The 14748-nt window shown below is 44.7% G+C and overlaps 1 protein-coding gene across 2 annotated transcripts in view; it reads left to right on the top strand.

Annotated features, from left to right (window-relative positions):
• Positions 1 to 14748, top strand: part of SEL1L3 (SEL1L family member 3) — a 97600-nt gene that overhangs the window by 36815 nt on the left and 46037 nt on the right. For both annotated transcript variants that reach the window (XM_014786621.2, XM_014786614.2), the window contains exons 8-10: positions 128 to 260; positions 1769 to 1909; positions 13861 to 14072. In XM_014786621.2, the coding sequence (XP_014642107.2) occupies positions 128 to 260; positions 1769 to 1909; positions 13861 to 14072 (486 nt within the window). The remainder of the gene's footprint in view (positions 1 to 127; positions 261 to 1768; positions 1910 to 13860; positions 14073 to 14748) is intronic.

Raw genomic sequence — 14748 nt, 5'->3', positions numbered from 1 at the left:
TCTGTGTACAAACAGGCCACCTGGTTATGTCAATGGAAGAAGGAAATCGACCCGAACACAGCCCCACAGGGATTGATGGGTGTTTGATGACAATCGTTGTTCATTCGACTTTCTTACCTTCATGTAGATTTTTAATCCTCTCCTTGAGAAGCAACTTGCTGAACAAATCAAGTTATATTACGAAAGATGTGCGGAAGTTCAAGAAATAGTGTCTGTGTATGCATCCACTGTACAGCAAGGGGGCGGGAGGCAAGAAGCATGTAAGTATGGAGCTTCAGGAGAGCAATTTTTAGCTCGGTGCATTTGTCTCAAAATGCATTTGGCTTCTTTCTAATGGGGTTAAAATAGAACATATGTGACTTGACCGATGGGGACAATTGTGACTTTGAGCCCTCCACAGATGGATCCAAGTGAAAGTGTGCACTCCACCTGGATTCCAACAAGAAGCCATACCTGCCTCGTGGCTTTGACCACACATAATTTAGTTTAAGATACAAATGAGGGTGTTTTGAGTCTCGCATTGCATTATTCCCATTCATAATGGGATCTGAGGCCAGTCTAAGAAAATAAAAATGAACTGGAAAATAAATTGATCATTAGAAATGTTTCCCCATCGATACTCTTTTGTATTGGACCATTAATATCTGAATACTAGCTTTCAGAAATGTTGAACAATGACTTTGTTTGGGGCTCGTTTTTATTTTTTACATCCTTGAAATTGACTCATTCTAGAAGATGTTGGTAATTTTGAGCAGAGAGAATGAAATGCAAATAGACTGCTTTCGTCCTGCTCACATTTGCACGCACATCCTTTCACTCATATGGAATGTTTATTGGTTATGAAACTTGGTCTTGTCTTATCTTCCAATGTTCCAGCTTGGATCTAGCACTTAATTTCTCTGTGCTATAGATATTCTTGCTTGATATAGTGGCACTAGAGTTAGTCACATATGTTCCTTCTGGAAGAGAAACTCCTGTGAGGCCTTTGCCATCAGCAAAAGTAAATAGAGTATTTCGGTCCTGCCCACGTATCTTGCTGTCTCCAGAGCTGAACTGCCCCTTCCAGGCCGTGGAGGATGGGTGCATCTCGAACATACCCCAGTCCAATAGGGTTCACATAAAACAGTCCCAGGCAGTGGTTAGAGATGGTGACAAGTAAGTGTGGAAAGGCAGAACTTGTGCAATTCAATTTAAGAATAGGCTCTATTGGTCCCCAGCTGCTGCTCTCACCGCTGAATCATCCAGAAAATACTATGTGTCAGAAGAGAGGGAAGATATATGGGAATAGTAATATGCTAAACAGGAAAGAAACTGATTTTGATAACTGATGTAATTTCAAGAGAGATACACAGAGTTAGAAGGCGAGCCTTGCATGCTGATCTGTTGGTGGCACTGGGAAGATTTTCTGAATATCTTCTACTGCCTTCCTACTGGGGTCCTAAGGCTTTGCTCCTCAACTCACAGTGCCAACAAAATGGCCTAGATATTGGCCTCCTGGGGACAAGTCCAAGGCCAGCTGCTCATTGTGTAGAATGATTCAACAGCCATCAGCAGCTTTGGCACATTTCCCTTGGACTTGGCTTTGAATTTGTGACCTCGAGGCAAAGGCATCGTAGCTGATTTCACATCCCTAATGCACTCAAACCAACATCCAGTAACGTTAATTCTCACCTCTTCTTTCCAGTTCCTCCTAGGGAGCAGGGATTTAGAGAGATGACACTTTCCCTCTCCTAAGGGGAGTGGCATCTTGTGCTTCCCTTTCCTTCAGGTGACCTCCAGAACTCCTACCTGGACCTGAAGCGCAAGTACGGGAGCCCCTCGACGTGCAGAGCCTTCCCCTGGGAGAGGAAGCTGAAAGACAATCACCCCAGCTTGTTCCAGGCCTTGCTGGAGATGGATTTGTTGACCGGTAATTGCGTCTTTGCTTCACCTTCAGGTGCTAGTTAGGAAGGCTCCTGTTTTTCCTCTGTTTCCCTTGCCTTCTATGGTGATTTATGCCTCCAAGTTATTTTTAACCCTACTCTTCTAGCTTAATTTAAGGTTTAAATTCTACCCTTGTAAGTCCACAACTTTCAATATATCTGTGTGCATTTCCAATGCTAAATACAAAAACTTCAATTTAGGAATCACTCGAGCAATTCTTTATTTAAAGCCAACGCCACAAATGAACAGCCTACAGCCAGAGCTGGCCCCCAAATGCAGGTGGTACCAGTATCAAAAAACTTGTGTAAAAATGCACATTTCTAGCTTTTCTCGAAAAATGCAAAGATCTGGCAGTGCTGGGCCTCCATCCGGCATGGCAGCGATCCCGGAGGTGAGTGGTTGACACAGGCACGCTCTGTCCACCCACAGCCTCTCCTCTCTATTTCAGCACCTCCTGCCTCCTTCATTCATGGACCTCAGCTGCCTGCGCCCTTGGGCACTTGAACTTGAGACCCCTGATTTGAAGTCCACTTTAAGCAGCATCTCAGGAGTCTGTGTCTACTCCCCAAGCATGGCCAGCTTCCCATCGAGACTTGGGTGTGCTTGTTAATTAAGTATACACGTAGGGCCACGGGGAATCTTGAAATCATGTCTGTGAGGAGGAGGAGAAAAGCTGGAGATGTTCAGCTTGGGGAGGGGGATTCTAAGGGGGGCGATGATAACTCTCTTAGTGGTTAGAGGCAACCTGTGGTATTCCTGGGCACACAAGGAATTGAGGTAAGGCATTGCAGAAACTGACTTCTGCTTCATGTAAGAACTTCCTAAGAAGGGCAGTGTGTAAAGGGGTAGATTTCCTTTTCAGATAGTGACCCCCTCCCCCGTACTGAAAGAATTCAAACCACACAGGACATTTCATCTTTCCTTCGTTTCATACTTGCTGAGTGACTGCTCAGTTACTTGGCTAGACTTCAGAGATAAGTAAAATAGCACAAGGTCCCTGCCCTTGAGAGACAGACTTGAAAGCAAAGAAAAATGGTAATGCATTTTAATAAAGGCTGTGGAAGGAAATGGTAAAAGAAGGGAGTAGTCAGTTCTGCCTGAAGGGCTGGGGTATTCAGAGAAGGCTTCCTGGAGAAGGGGACCCTAGGACTGATTCTTGAGAGGTCACTAGGTGTTTGCCAGATAAACAAGGTGGAGGTGGGTATTGCAGGCAGAGTAGAGGCAGAGAGGTGGGAACAGCACAGTGTTTTCATGACATGCCAGGGGTTTGAGAGGAAGGAGATGGGCTGGAAAGGGATGATTCCGACTAGAGCTCAGACACCATCCTGGAGAGTTTTGGCTTTACCTTGTGGGTAACGGGGACCTGTTGAAGGTTTCTGCAGGAGGGAGGGGTGTGATCAGATGTACTCTGGCAGCAGGGGGAGGCTGGGGAAGGTGAACTAGAGGGGTGTGGAGCTGGAAGCAGGGAGTCCATTTTGTGATCCAGGAGGAGAGGATGCTGGCCTGAATGGAACAGACTGATGGAGATGGAACTGAGGAATGTGAAGAGGTTGGCTCTGAAGGGCTCTGTGGCTGCCTGGATTCAGACAAGGGAGGCCACGTGGAGTCATGTGACAGCAGAGCCTCTGGACCCAGGTGGCCTGGGTCCGATTTTAACTTAGCACTTACTAGCTGTGTGAGTTGGGCAAGTTACTTCATTTCTCTGAGCCTCAGTTTCCTCGTCTGCAAAATGGGGATGATAATGGTACCTCTCTCCTAGTGTCAGGTTCAATGAATAGATATATGTAAAATACTTAGTATCAGTACATTGTAGGCTCTTTGTAAGTAGTGTTTCTCAACCTTGGCACTTTCGATGTTTCGGCCTGGAGAATTCTTTGTTGGGAGGGGTCTGTCCTGTGCATTGTAGGATGTTTAGCTCTATTTTTGGCTAAACACTACCCACTAAAGACCAGTAGCACTCTCTCCCCTCCCATGACTCCCCTCTTGAGTTGTGACAATTAAAAATGTCCTCAGACATTGCCAGATGTCCCCAAGTAGGCTGGATCGCCCCTCGTTGAGAACCACTGCTATAAAAGTGTTATGGCTATTAATACCGGGCAGGGACAAATCCCAGGTTGTCATTGGTCGTCTGGGAGGTGGTGGAGCTGCTGCCCCCAAGACAGGCGAACAGGAGAGGGCGATGCGTGTTGGCTTGTGTAGGCTAAATGGGCTAAGCCCACATCCATATCAAAATTCGTTTTATGAGATTTCTGATCATATTTAAATATAGTTTTGCTGACTGGGAATTGGAGTGAATCATTTTCACAAGACATTCTTTTTTAAGTAAATACTCTCAATGAGGATGTTTTCATGTTATTTTTACAGCTCAGAAGCTTTGTTTATAAGAATTTAGAATTGTTTTATTCTTGGTGGAGGCCTGGAAATGGAATTTAATGAAAACCCAAATCATGAGCTCCTGAACCGTAAAACTTCCTGTTTTAAGGAGCTGTTACGTTGCAGCACACAACATGTTCTGCTGAACTCTGTTAGGCTTTCTGGAGACCCCATCCTTGGTGGGAGAGGGGACCCAAAGCTAGATTTGCCACTTTAGGGCCCACTGCTGGTGCCGAACCAGCCAGTTGGATCCTTCTGGTGCTAGGTCTGCTTAGAACAGCGCCAAGGAGCAAACCCGAAGGGGCCGTACCTGCGCCATGGCCTCTGCCTCCTTTGGGCACACAGCCACCTGCTTGCCTCCTCTCTCTGCCATTTCCTGGGGCCTAGGAGCAGGTGTGAGGAAGAGCAGGAAGGGTAGGCGAATCTCCAGAACCCACCTCAAGCCCCCGTTCTGCCTTCAGCCCCTATTTTTTTCTAGGTTACATTGCTCCGTCCATAAGGACTGGGGAGCCTTCTGCAGAGGTAGGGCATACACTTCTCATTAAAATTCATCTCTCTCCCTGGCACACTGCCCTGGCTTGGGGCGATCGTAGTGTCCTCCCTCGAACCTTGGAGAGAGATTGGTGTTACACATTGTGCCCAGTTTCTAACAAGACTGAGAGAAATGCAGAAAATTTGATTTCGTAAATTGAGGGTCAAAAAGTAAGTTTACATTTTTTACATATCTTTACTCTGGTCTCCTGTAAAAAGAATAATAGTAAGATTGATGTGACTGTATATCTATTCCTGGTTCCTCACGTAACCTTCCTTCCAAGTTCATCTTGCTGGAAGTGTCTAGCTGGCTTTGGACAACTCTAGTTGATAGGAACTACGTTTTTTTGCCACTGCCCTGAGCTGTCTGGTCCTGTTGACTAGTAGACTTTATTAGAACATCTTGATCGTATTACATTTTTCATGTCTGAGATAAGTTACGAGAACGGACTCAAGGATCAGATGTTTGATGCTTGTAATTCTTGCTGTAGGAACTGAATAGGTGTGGTAACAAAGATAAGGAATTTGTGTGAGTTGCTCATATCACAACCTTCCATTTACGCATTCACTAAACAAGTATTGACTAAGTGCCCCCTTTGAGCCAGGATGGAACAAAAATGGAGCTGTGTTTTGCGCGAGAGTTATTTAGGTAAATATAAAGAAAAACGTCAGCTCCCATAGTTCCTACAGAGGGAATTAATTTGTGGAATTATTTTCCTCTGGCATTTTGAAAAAATAAGACAGCATGAAACAATGGCCTGTGATGTGTGGTTCTTTGAGACAGAGTCATCTTTTTTCTTGGCATCTCTGCACGTATACGGCCGACTCTGCTCCCAGGCTGCTCCACTGCACGTTTCAGACTTGAATGTGTTTTTCCCTTCACTGCGTGATTTTAGGTGGATCATCTGCTCCAACAGCACACTTCAAAGGAGCAATGAGAACACTGCAGGGGGTGGAGACTTGGGAGCTTCAGGTTCATCAGCAACCACTAGGAAGCATCTAATGGAGTGTCTTCTGCATCCTGGCCTAGTGCGGTCAGGAGGGGTCACCACCTTCCGGTTGTTCCCAAAAGATTGAGCTATATTTTCCTATCACGAAAGAGACTCACCAAATATTTACACTCTCACTTTTTAAGAACTGTAATTTAAAAAAATTTTTTTGTGGTAAAATACATATAACCTAAAATTGTCCATCCTAACCATTTTTAAGTGTACTCTTCAGTAGTGTTAAGTACATTCACATTGTTGCACAACAGATCTCTAGAACTTTCTCATCTTGCAGAACTGAAACTCTGTACCCATTAAACAACAACTCCCCCTTCCCTCTCCCTCCAGGCACTGGCGACCACCATTCTACTTCTGTCTCTATGAACTTGACAACTCTAGATACCTCATATAAGTGGAATCATATAGTATTTGTCTTTTTGTGACTGGCTTAGTTCACTTAGTATAAACTTCTCAAGGTTCACCCATGTTGTAGCATGTGTCAGCATCTCCTTCCTTTTTAAGGCTGCATAATATTCCATTGTATGTACATACCAGATTTTCTTTATCCATTCATCTGTTGATGGACGCTTAAGTTGCTTTCACCTCTTGACTAATGTGAATAGTCCTGCTGTGAACATGGGTGTGCAAATATCTCTTTGAGATTCATCTTTCAATTCTTTTGGCTATATACTCAGAGATGGGATTGCTTGGTCATATGGTAATTCTATGTTTAATTTTTTGAGGAATCACCTTGAGGTGTAATATATATACTGGAGAAAGTCTGTTTAGTAGGAATGAAGACTGCAGTGCTCTCGTAAAGTGACATATGTCTATGAAAGAGCTTCCTGGACAGAAAGGTTCCATATGGATATGTGGGACAGGGTCACCTGAAAAGAGCTCGTCGCACTCTGCATCGAGTTACAGCTATTTGATCCTCTATGTGTCTCTACCGCTCGCTCAATTGCAAGCTTGTTGAGGGTAGTGTCAGAAGTGGAAGTATCCCACTTACACCTCCAGTTCTCTGCAGTGCCTGCGATAGTGCTGGGCATGTGTTAGCTGCTTAGAGAATCGACTGTTCTTCCCTATGACCCTATACAGCATATTTTTGCACCATTCCCCTCAAAGAACATGCCTCACCCACCCACAGTCCTCAGCTTGCCTGCCCTGCAAACAGCCTTCAAGTCGCTAATCAAATACTGCCTCCTCCCGTCATCTTCCCCAGGCCAACGGCTCCTTCTCCCATGCTCTCCCTGCCATTTTGTGGGTGTCCCCTTTACAGTATCTGCCTTACTGCATTATAGTGGTTGATTTGCCTGTCTAATTCCACAGTGGAGCTTAGAGGTCTTCAAAGACAGGAATAGCCTCTAGGTTTTCTTTGAAGACCCTCAATAAATATTTGTTGAGTAACTGAATGCACTCCAAAGAAGTGGGTGATCTCATTGTAAGTACTAAAAGTGCCTTTGTTGGGTCAGTGAATCAGTGAAGGAATGAGGAATTTGACTTCCAGGAGACACAAGTTCAAGGTCACTGCTAGCCAAGCCGTGACACCAATCCAGACTGCGCAAGTTCTGTGGGCTTATTCGCCTTCTCTCTACATTTTTCTCATTTCTCACATGCTTCCTTAGCCTGTTCCCTCTCAGGAGCTGCTGTCTTGGTTCTGAAAACACCTCTGCAAACATAGTTCTGTTTCCCAGGTCTGTCAGGATGCTGTTTTCCAGCTCTCCACTGTCAATAAAAGTAGACAGAATCCTCCCTAGTCTATGCACAGTCATTCCTGTAACATAGTCCTCATGGTTCTTGCTGTCATATATCTGTAATCCAGTTGCTGAAGTATACAGGTGCCAGATGTAAGACAGCCCAAGGTACATGCAAACCCAATTTGGCACCTATGTATTGGGTACCTCTGAGCATTGTGCTGGGCCCTGGGGTGACCATAATGAAAAGCATAGACCAGCCCCTACACTCTCTGTGAAGAGCCAGGGGCTGCGGAGGAGGGAGGCTTCTTAAAAGTTGACAGCTGATGCGCTAACCTGGTGTAAAATGCAGCTGTCCCCAGTGGTGGTTCCCATCCTGAAGTATGACAGGACTCGTTCCTTGCCTCCAGGAGTCGGCGTGCCTTTGAATTAAAGATGGCAGCGCTCCTCCAAGCACCCAGCTGCAGTGCGTAGAGATGTGGCAGAATCCCCTTCCTGCCTCCCGGCGTTCCAGAGCCGCTGCTCTGCATCCTGATTTCCTTGCCTGGCGTGGGAATTCTCCCCGGCTGCTCTCGCCCGAAGTTCACCACTGTCCAGCCTCTGGGTGGCGGCTGCTCAGGACTTCAGGGGGACCATTCTGATTGGTCAACCTCTATGTTGTTTCCTGGGGAAGCTCCAATTCTCCAGGGAAAAGGCTCCTGTCAGAGCATAGGAATTGCCCTATTAGCATTTGGGCTTCTTCTAATGCTGGGATGGTAGTATCTTAGTACGCACACTTTTTCATTATTTAAGAGGTGTGCTGGCTATTTCTTTTACTCTCCTGTCACACTTTCCTTGTCAAAATAGAACACTTTGAATTCAAAAACCCTTTGAACAGGGCTCTGGCATCCCAGGAAGAGAGGTGGTGGGGCCTGGGCTGGTAAGCGGCTGCAGGAATGCCGGAATGCCGGCGGGCGGCGGGTGGAGCTCAAGGCCAGGGAGCTGGTTGTGGAAGGAGGGAGAGAGGAAGGGCACAAAGGCTCAGGCGCCGGTGGGACTCGAGGGCAGGGAGGCACAGGTGAGTGAGACAGGTGAGCTGGCCCACATGCCTCTCGGGACATCTGCCCGCAGGGCAGAACTGTTCACTCCCTTCCTGTCATCCTGGACCCTGAGGTCCAGGTACCTCTGAGCCCACGGGAGTCGGTGACTGTGGCTACAGGAAGTCCGAGGTCTGTCCGCACATGGTTCTCCGGAGGAGGCCGGGTCTGAAGCTGGGCTCGCCTCCCAGGGCTGACGCCATCTGTGCTGTTCCTTCAGGGCCACGGCCTGACTCCTGCCCCAGGCTTTGGAGTGCTGAGTGCAGAGGAAGCGGTGCCCCCACGCAGTATGCCAACGGGCTGCTGGCCGCATTCGCGTCACTCTAGTTTGTTTTTAACTCATCTTATTTTTGCCAACAATTGCAGTGTTTATGTGGAGACTCTAAAATGCTGAGCATGGAGATAGTAGAAATACAATGATGTTACTTGACAACACCAGGATGCTGTGTCTTTTAAGAGGTGTTTTCATGGTTGTTCAATTGAAGAACCATCATCTTTATTTTTTTATTTAAGAAAGCATACATTATAGTTTTTAAAAAATACACAGAAGCACAAAGAAGAAAACAAAGAAAGGGCTATACTTTTTCTGCTCAGAGATTTCCTGATGACAGTCCTGAAAGGAGAGAGAGAGAAAGGGAGAGAGAGAGAGAGAGAGAGAGAGAAAGAGAGAGACAAAGGGGGGAAGAGAGAGAGAAAGGGAAAGAGAGAGAGAAAGGGGAGAGAGAGAGAGAAAGGGAGAGAGAGAGAAAGGGAGAGAGAGAGAGAAAGGGGAGAGAGAGAGAGAGAAAGGGGGAAGAGAGAGAGAGAAAGGGAGAGAGAGAGAGAAAGGAGGGAGAGAGAGAGAGAAAGGGAGAGAGAGAGAGAAAGGGAGAGAGAGAGAGAAAGGGGAGAGAGAGAGAGAGAAAGGGGGAAGAGAGAGAGAGAAAGGGGAGAGAGAGAGAGAGAAAGGGGAGAGAGAGAGAGAGAAAGGGGAGAGAGAGAGAGAGAAAGGGGAGAGAGAGAGAGAGAAAGGGGGAGAGAGAGAGAGAAAGGGAGAGAGAGAGAGAAAAGGGAGAGAGAGAGAAAGGAAGAGAGAGAGAGAAAGGGAGAGAGAGAGAGAGAAAGGGGGAAAGAGAGAAGGAGGTAGAGAGAGAGAAAGGGGGAAAGAGAGAAGGGGTAGAGAGAGAGAAGGGGGGAAAGAGAGAAGAGGGGAGAGAGAGAGAGAGAGAGAGAGAGAGAGAGAGAAAGGGGAAGAGAAAAGGGGGTAGAAAGGGAGAAAGGGGGAAAGAGAGAAGAGGGGAGAGAGAGAGGGAGAGAGAGAGAGAGAGAAGGGGGGAGAGAGAGAGAGAGAAAGGGGGAGAGAGAGAGAGAGGGGAAAGGAGGGAGGGTGGGAGGGAGAGAAATTAACTTTATAAAACCAGAAATTTTGCACAATACAGAAAAGTACAAATAGTTTACTTTTGAGAGAGAAATAAACCATCTCCTTAGGTCTGGGGAACCCAGTGGGGCTCACCAAATCAGAATGCAAATGAGGAATGTGCTGTGTTTTTTTAAACTAGCAAACTTGCAAATCTTCCTTTTCTGGTTAAATAACATTTCTCCTTTCACTGTTTTTTCCCTTTTAAACTTCTACTTTGGATGCTTTATACTTTTTGGAAGCTTGAAACTAAAGATGACTTTCCTATTAATGTCCCCGTTGCTCTCACAAGGAATGAGTTGGCCTTTCTCCTAATTCTCAATCAGATGGCGACTCCAGATCCTTCAGCAAGCGGCTACCTTCTCATTTTTTGCTTTTTGCCTCTTTTAATGATGAATGCACAAATGGCGACCTTATGGTATTGCTGGAAAAAAGAAAAAAGGGCAAAATAAACAATGCTGTGCTGCTTGGAAAGTAGTAAGGATTAATTAATGGTGGCGGTGCCTTTCATTTCCTGAGCTTCTGGTACAGGAAGCAAGAAAATGGGAGAATGTCTCCTTCTATTTTGTTTGTTTTTTCATTACACCATTAATCTCCATAAACAAGGCATGTTTTTTTAGTTACAGATCGACTAGAAAAAAATGCATATGTGAAGCCAGATGGGTGAAATTAACAGTGTCACTAAGCTAATTTTAAAATTGCCAGTTTTACAATATCACCAGTGACACTGTGGCTGTGATTTTGTGCTACAGTTAGAATTCGAACTTTAAAGAATGTGCAACATGAGCAGTTTTATTTTAAAATTATTTTTTATTATATTCACTAGTGCATAAAATTGTTTAGATTCTTTTGCAGAGAAAATACTGATTGGTAATATTTGGGGGGAGTTAAGAATTCTGATATGTGAAAGAAATAACGAAGCCTTCTCAACCTGCCTCCTCCGTTCCGTCCACAAAGTTGTTTTGTGCTAAGGATTTGAACTTTCTGAAGGATTCCTCTTTTCTCCTTGTTCTCCAGCAATCCCAGCTGGAGACTGGGCACTCTCGCTAATGATTTCTGGGGTTCTGTGCTAGGGGGTCAGCAGGGCAAGTGTTTCATTTAGAGCTTCGTTTGGTTTGGAGTCTCTTCTCTCCTCTGAGCCCACAAAGCCAGTGTCCATGGGTACTCAGGCAAAACTCATCATCTTAGTTAGGGGTTTGGCAGAGCAAGTGAGGCAGGGATCGATCATTAACAAAATGTTAATGTTGCTTTGCTCAGAATGTGCACAGAGGGGCATCTGGGATGAGTACATATTTAAAAGTAAATATATAAATAAGTGGAAGTAGGATTTATTTTGCAACTCCGCCTGAGCACTGCAGTGCATACTGAATCCAGTGGAGAAGATTCTTATCCTGTCTAATGGTTGAGCAGGACAGAATTCTCCTCTCAACTATACAAAGGGAAAACCCAAAATGAGATCCCCAGGCTCCTGGTGGAAAAGGGTGTTATTATTCAATACATCCCAACAGATGAGCAGAGGGAGATGTTCAAGGATGTTCATTGCCGTGTTGTTGGTTATAGCGAAACCACTGGAAGCAACCCAAGAGCCTAAAAATAGAGAACTGGTTGGAAAAATGGCACTGCTTTAAAATGCAATACTATTGAAGCTTTAGAAAGAATGAGCTTCTGAAAGCCATGGACAGATACGCATGTTATGTGCTTAATTTAAAAGAGAAAGTTGAAGGTCAGAATTTATAGGAACTTTTTGGAAAGGAACGTGTATGTATGTATGTGGATAGATGTATATATGAATTATTCTCTGTGCAAAGGGAAAGTGTGGAAGTCTACACACCAAGCTTTTAACAGTGTTTACCTTCACTGTTTAAGAAGGATTGGGAGAGAGGAGATTTCTGTTTTTATTTTATACAAAGCTGCATCATTTGATTTCTTTTTTTATAAGAAGCAGCTATTTCTTTAGGGATTAAAAAAATACAGGAAGAAGAGCAAATTTCATTTGTTCAGTAAGGTGAATTTTCAGCACTTACCACTTGAGATCCAGAGAGTAAAAGCAGGCCTAGTGGCTGCCTCCCAGAAACTCAGAGAGTGCTGGGGTGAGGGGTTCCAGGAGCCAGGAGATGAGACTGCCTTAGCACTGAGTGGAGGTGGTGGGTGGGCTTCTTTCCCTCAGCTCGGCAAGTGAAGGTATGTGTCCCCCTCTCAGGGGCAGCCAGCTCGCCTGTGTACCTGAAGGGACTGGCACCAGCTCATAACCAATGCCTCAAATTTCACAGTTCCATTCGTGGATCCCACTGGTCCCTATTTTTAGCGTGGGCTCTGCAAGAGGATTGCCTTTAAATAAATCCAATCCCAAACCTTCCCATTTGAGTTTTCCCACAGTGGGAACTCATCTCTGTTCATTCCTTAATAGAGTACTGATGGAGTGAGTCTTATTGCCTCCTGAAAGTTGTTAGTGACATTTTAACTTTGAATGGAATGAAGAAAATAAAAGAAAAATGTTGGACATAATTTTTAGGCAAATAATGTTTTAGTCTTCAATAAGATGACCATATCTCTTTAAATGTAAATAATATCTGTGCAATCCTATATGGTCTTTTGTAACATAACATCTAATAGATGCACAGAATAGGAAGTAAACATTCATTGCCTGAATTAATAAACAAGAGAGATAAATAATGTAGACAGGCTTTAGAAGATAGTAACACTTACATTATAGGGCCATATAGTTTGCTAGTTTGGGCTTAAATGTTTATCAGATTTATGAATTAGGTCAAAGAAAGTATTGTATAGCTTAAAGCAGTTGCATAAAGAGGTCTCTACCCATGGTGCTAAAGTACTTCTTAAGACAGCTGGTTGCCTATTAATCAGGAGGTGGGTGTAGCAGAGTGAGTAGGAACTCTGGCTTTCATGACCAGCAAAGCTGGATTCAAAGCTTGGCTCAGCCACTTGCCAGCTTTTGTAACTTTAGACAGGTTAGTTGACTTCTCTGCGCTTCAATCTCCTCATTTGAAAAATGAGGATGCTAATAATAGTACTCATCTCATAAAATTGTTCAGATTACATGACATGATTTGCGTAAGACACCTAACCCAGTATTTGGCATTTTGTAAGCCCTCAATAAAAGTTGACTCATTCTTTTTATTGTATTTAGAGACCCACGAGAAAAACTGGAGGCAAGAGATAATAAGAAAGCATCTCAAAATTAGGTTGTTTGGGGCTGGCGCAGTGGTGTAGCGATCAAGTGCGCGTGCTCCACTTAGGCACCCTGGGGATCGCAGGTTCGGATCCCGGGCGTGCACAGATGCACCGCTTGTCAAGCCATGCTGTGGCGGCGTCCCATGTAAAGTAGAAGATGGGCACAGATTTTAGCCCAGGGCCAATCTTCCTCAGCAAAAACAGGGGGATTGGCATCGGATGTTAGCTCAGGGCTGATCTTCCTCACAAAAAAAAAAAAAAAATTAGGTTCTTTTTCTCAACTTTTTAGAGCAGCAGCTAGGAACTATTTTTGAGATGAAACGCATTCTTCTTTAGAGAGTCTTAGAGGGGAAAAGTCTCCCTGGAAGTTTCAGTGGTCCTGATTTGGTGGTGAGTTACATGGAGTAAATTACTCTCTCTCATGCTGTCCCAGCTCTGTAAGGCACCTCATTTTCCCTCAGAATACTAGGCTGTCATTTAGTGCCAAAGAAAAAGCTATTTACAGAATGACACCATGGCATCCCCAAAGGGTTTAATTTACCTCCCCGGAAGGAGGTATATTTCAAGGCACTGCAGGACCAACCATATTAATAACTCAGGTGGTTTAATTGGCTTTTCCCTCTTCTTTCTAAAGCCACGTCGATCCCATGGTAATTAATTGTGTGTGCTGTGAATTGTGTTGTTTACAGTGCCAAGGAACCAGAATGAATCTGTATTAGAAATCGGTGGGAGGATATTTGAAAAGGCTGTAAAGAGACTCTCCAGTGTTGACGGTCTTCACCAAATTAGCTCTGTCATCCCCTTCTTGATGGATTCCAGCTGCTGTGGATACCATAAAGCATCCTACTACCTTGCAGTCTTTTATGAAACTGGATTAAATGTACCTCGGGATCAGCCGCAGGTAGAGTATTTCAGGGCTTCCAAGCACATCAGTCACCTACGGTATATTTGCAGAGTGATGTGCTCAGCCCCAGGGGGAACTGGACATATTCATGCCCCCTGGAATCCTTTAAAATCTTTACATTCAAGGAAAACATCCTAGGGATGTGTTAAATATGGGATCTCCCACTTTCAGTGAGTGAGAAAAGGCACTTCATCCCTTTCTGGACACAGGCTTGGGGACAGGATTGGTATACTGTCTAAGGAAGTTTGGGCAGAGTTTACCAGAATCCCAGTCCTTCAAGAACAAGTGCTTCTTGCTCAACTCTTGTGACTACTCTGGCTGTGAGAGTGTCATCCCATATGAATTTTTAGTGAAGTGAAGTCATTTGGACCTCTAAGCAAAGTATTGTCACATCCAACCTTCTACCATCAAACTGAAAGCCATACCAGACGGTTTCGTGTGTGGTTTTGAATCCAAATTTATTATGCAACTTGCCTAACATTTGGAATCACATTTTTATAAGTACCACTAAATGGTCCCTGATCACTTTTCATTTTCAAATTTGCACACATGATTGTTCATCCTGGGTTTGAAGGACTAACTGTTTGGACCTGCCCAGGTGGTTCCATGGTCCTTTTAAGTGACATCTTTGTGCATGTCTCTGGCTAATCGAAGCTCATGATTGAGGGCCTGC

The sequence above is a fragment of the Ceratotherium simum genome, chromosome 8 (assembly GCF_057802395.1).
Source record: "Ceratotherium simum simum isolate JZ-2026a chromosome 8, ASM5780239v1, whole genome shotgun sequence".
NCBI classification, from domain to species: domain Eukaryota; kingdom Metazoa; phylum Chordata; class Mammalia; order Perissodactyla; family Rhinocerotidae; genus Ceratotherium; species Ceratotherium simum.
Note: the sequence above shows the minus strand (reverse complement) of the source record. Positions and strands in the feature narration are given on the sequence as shown.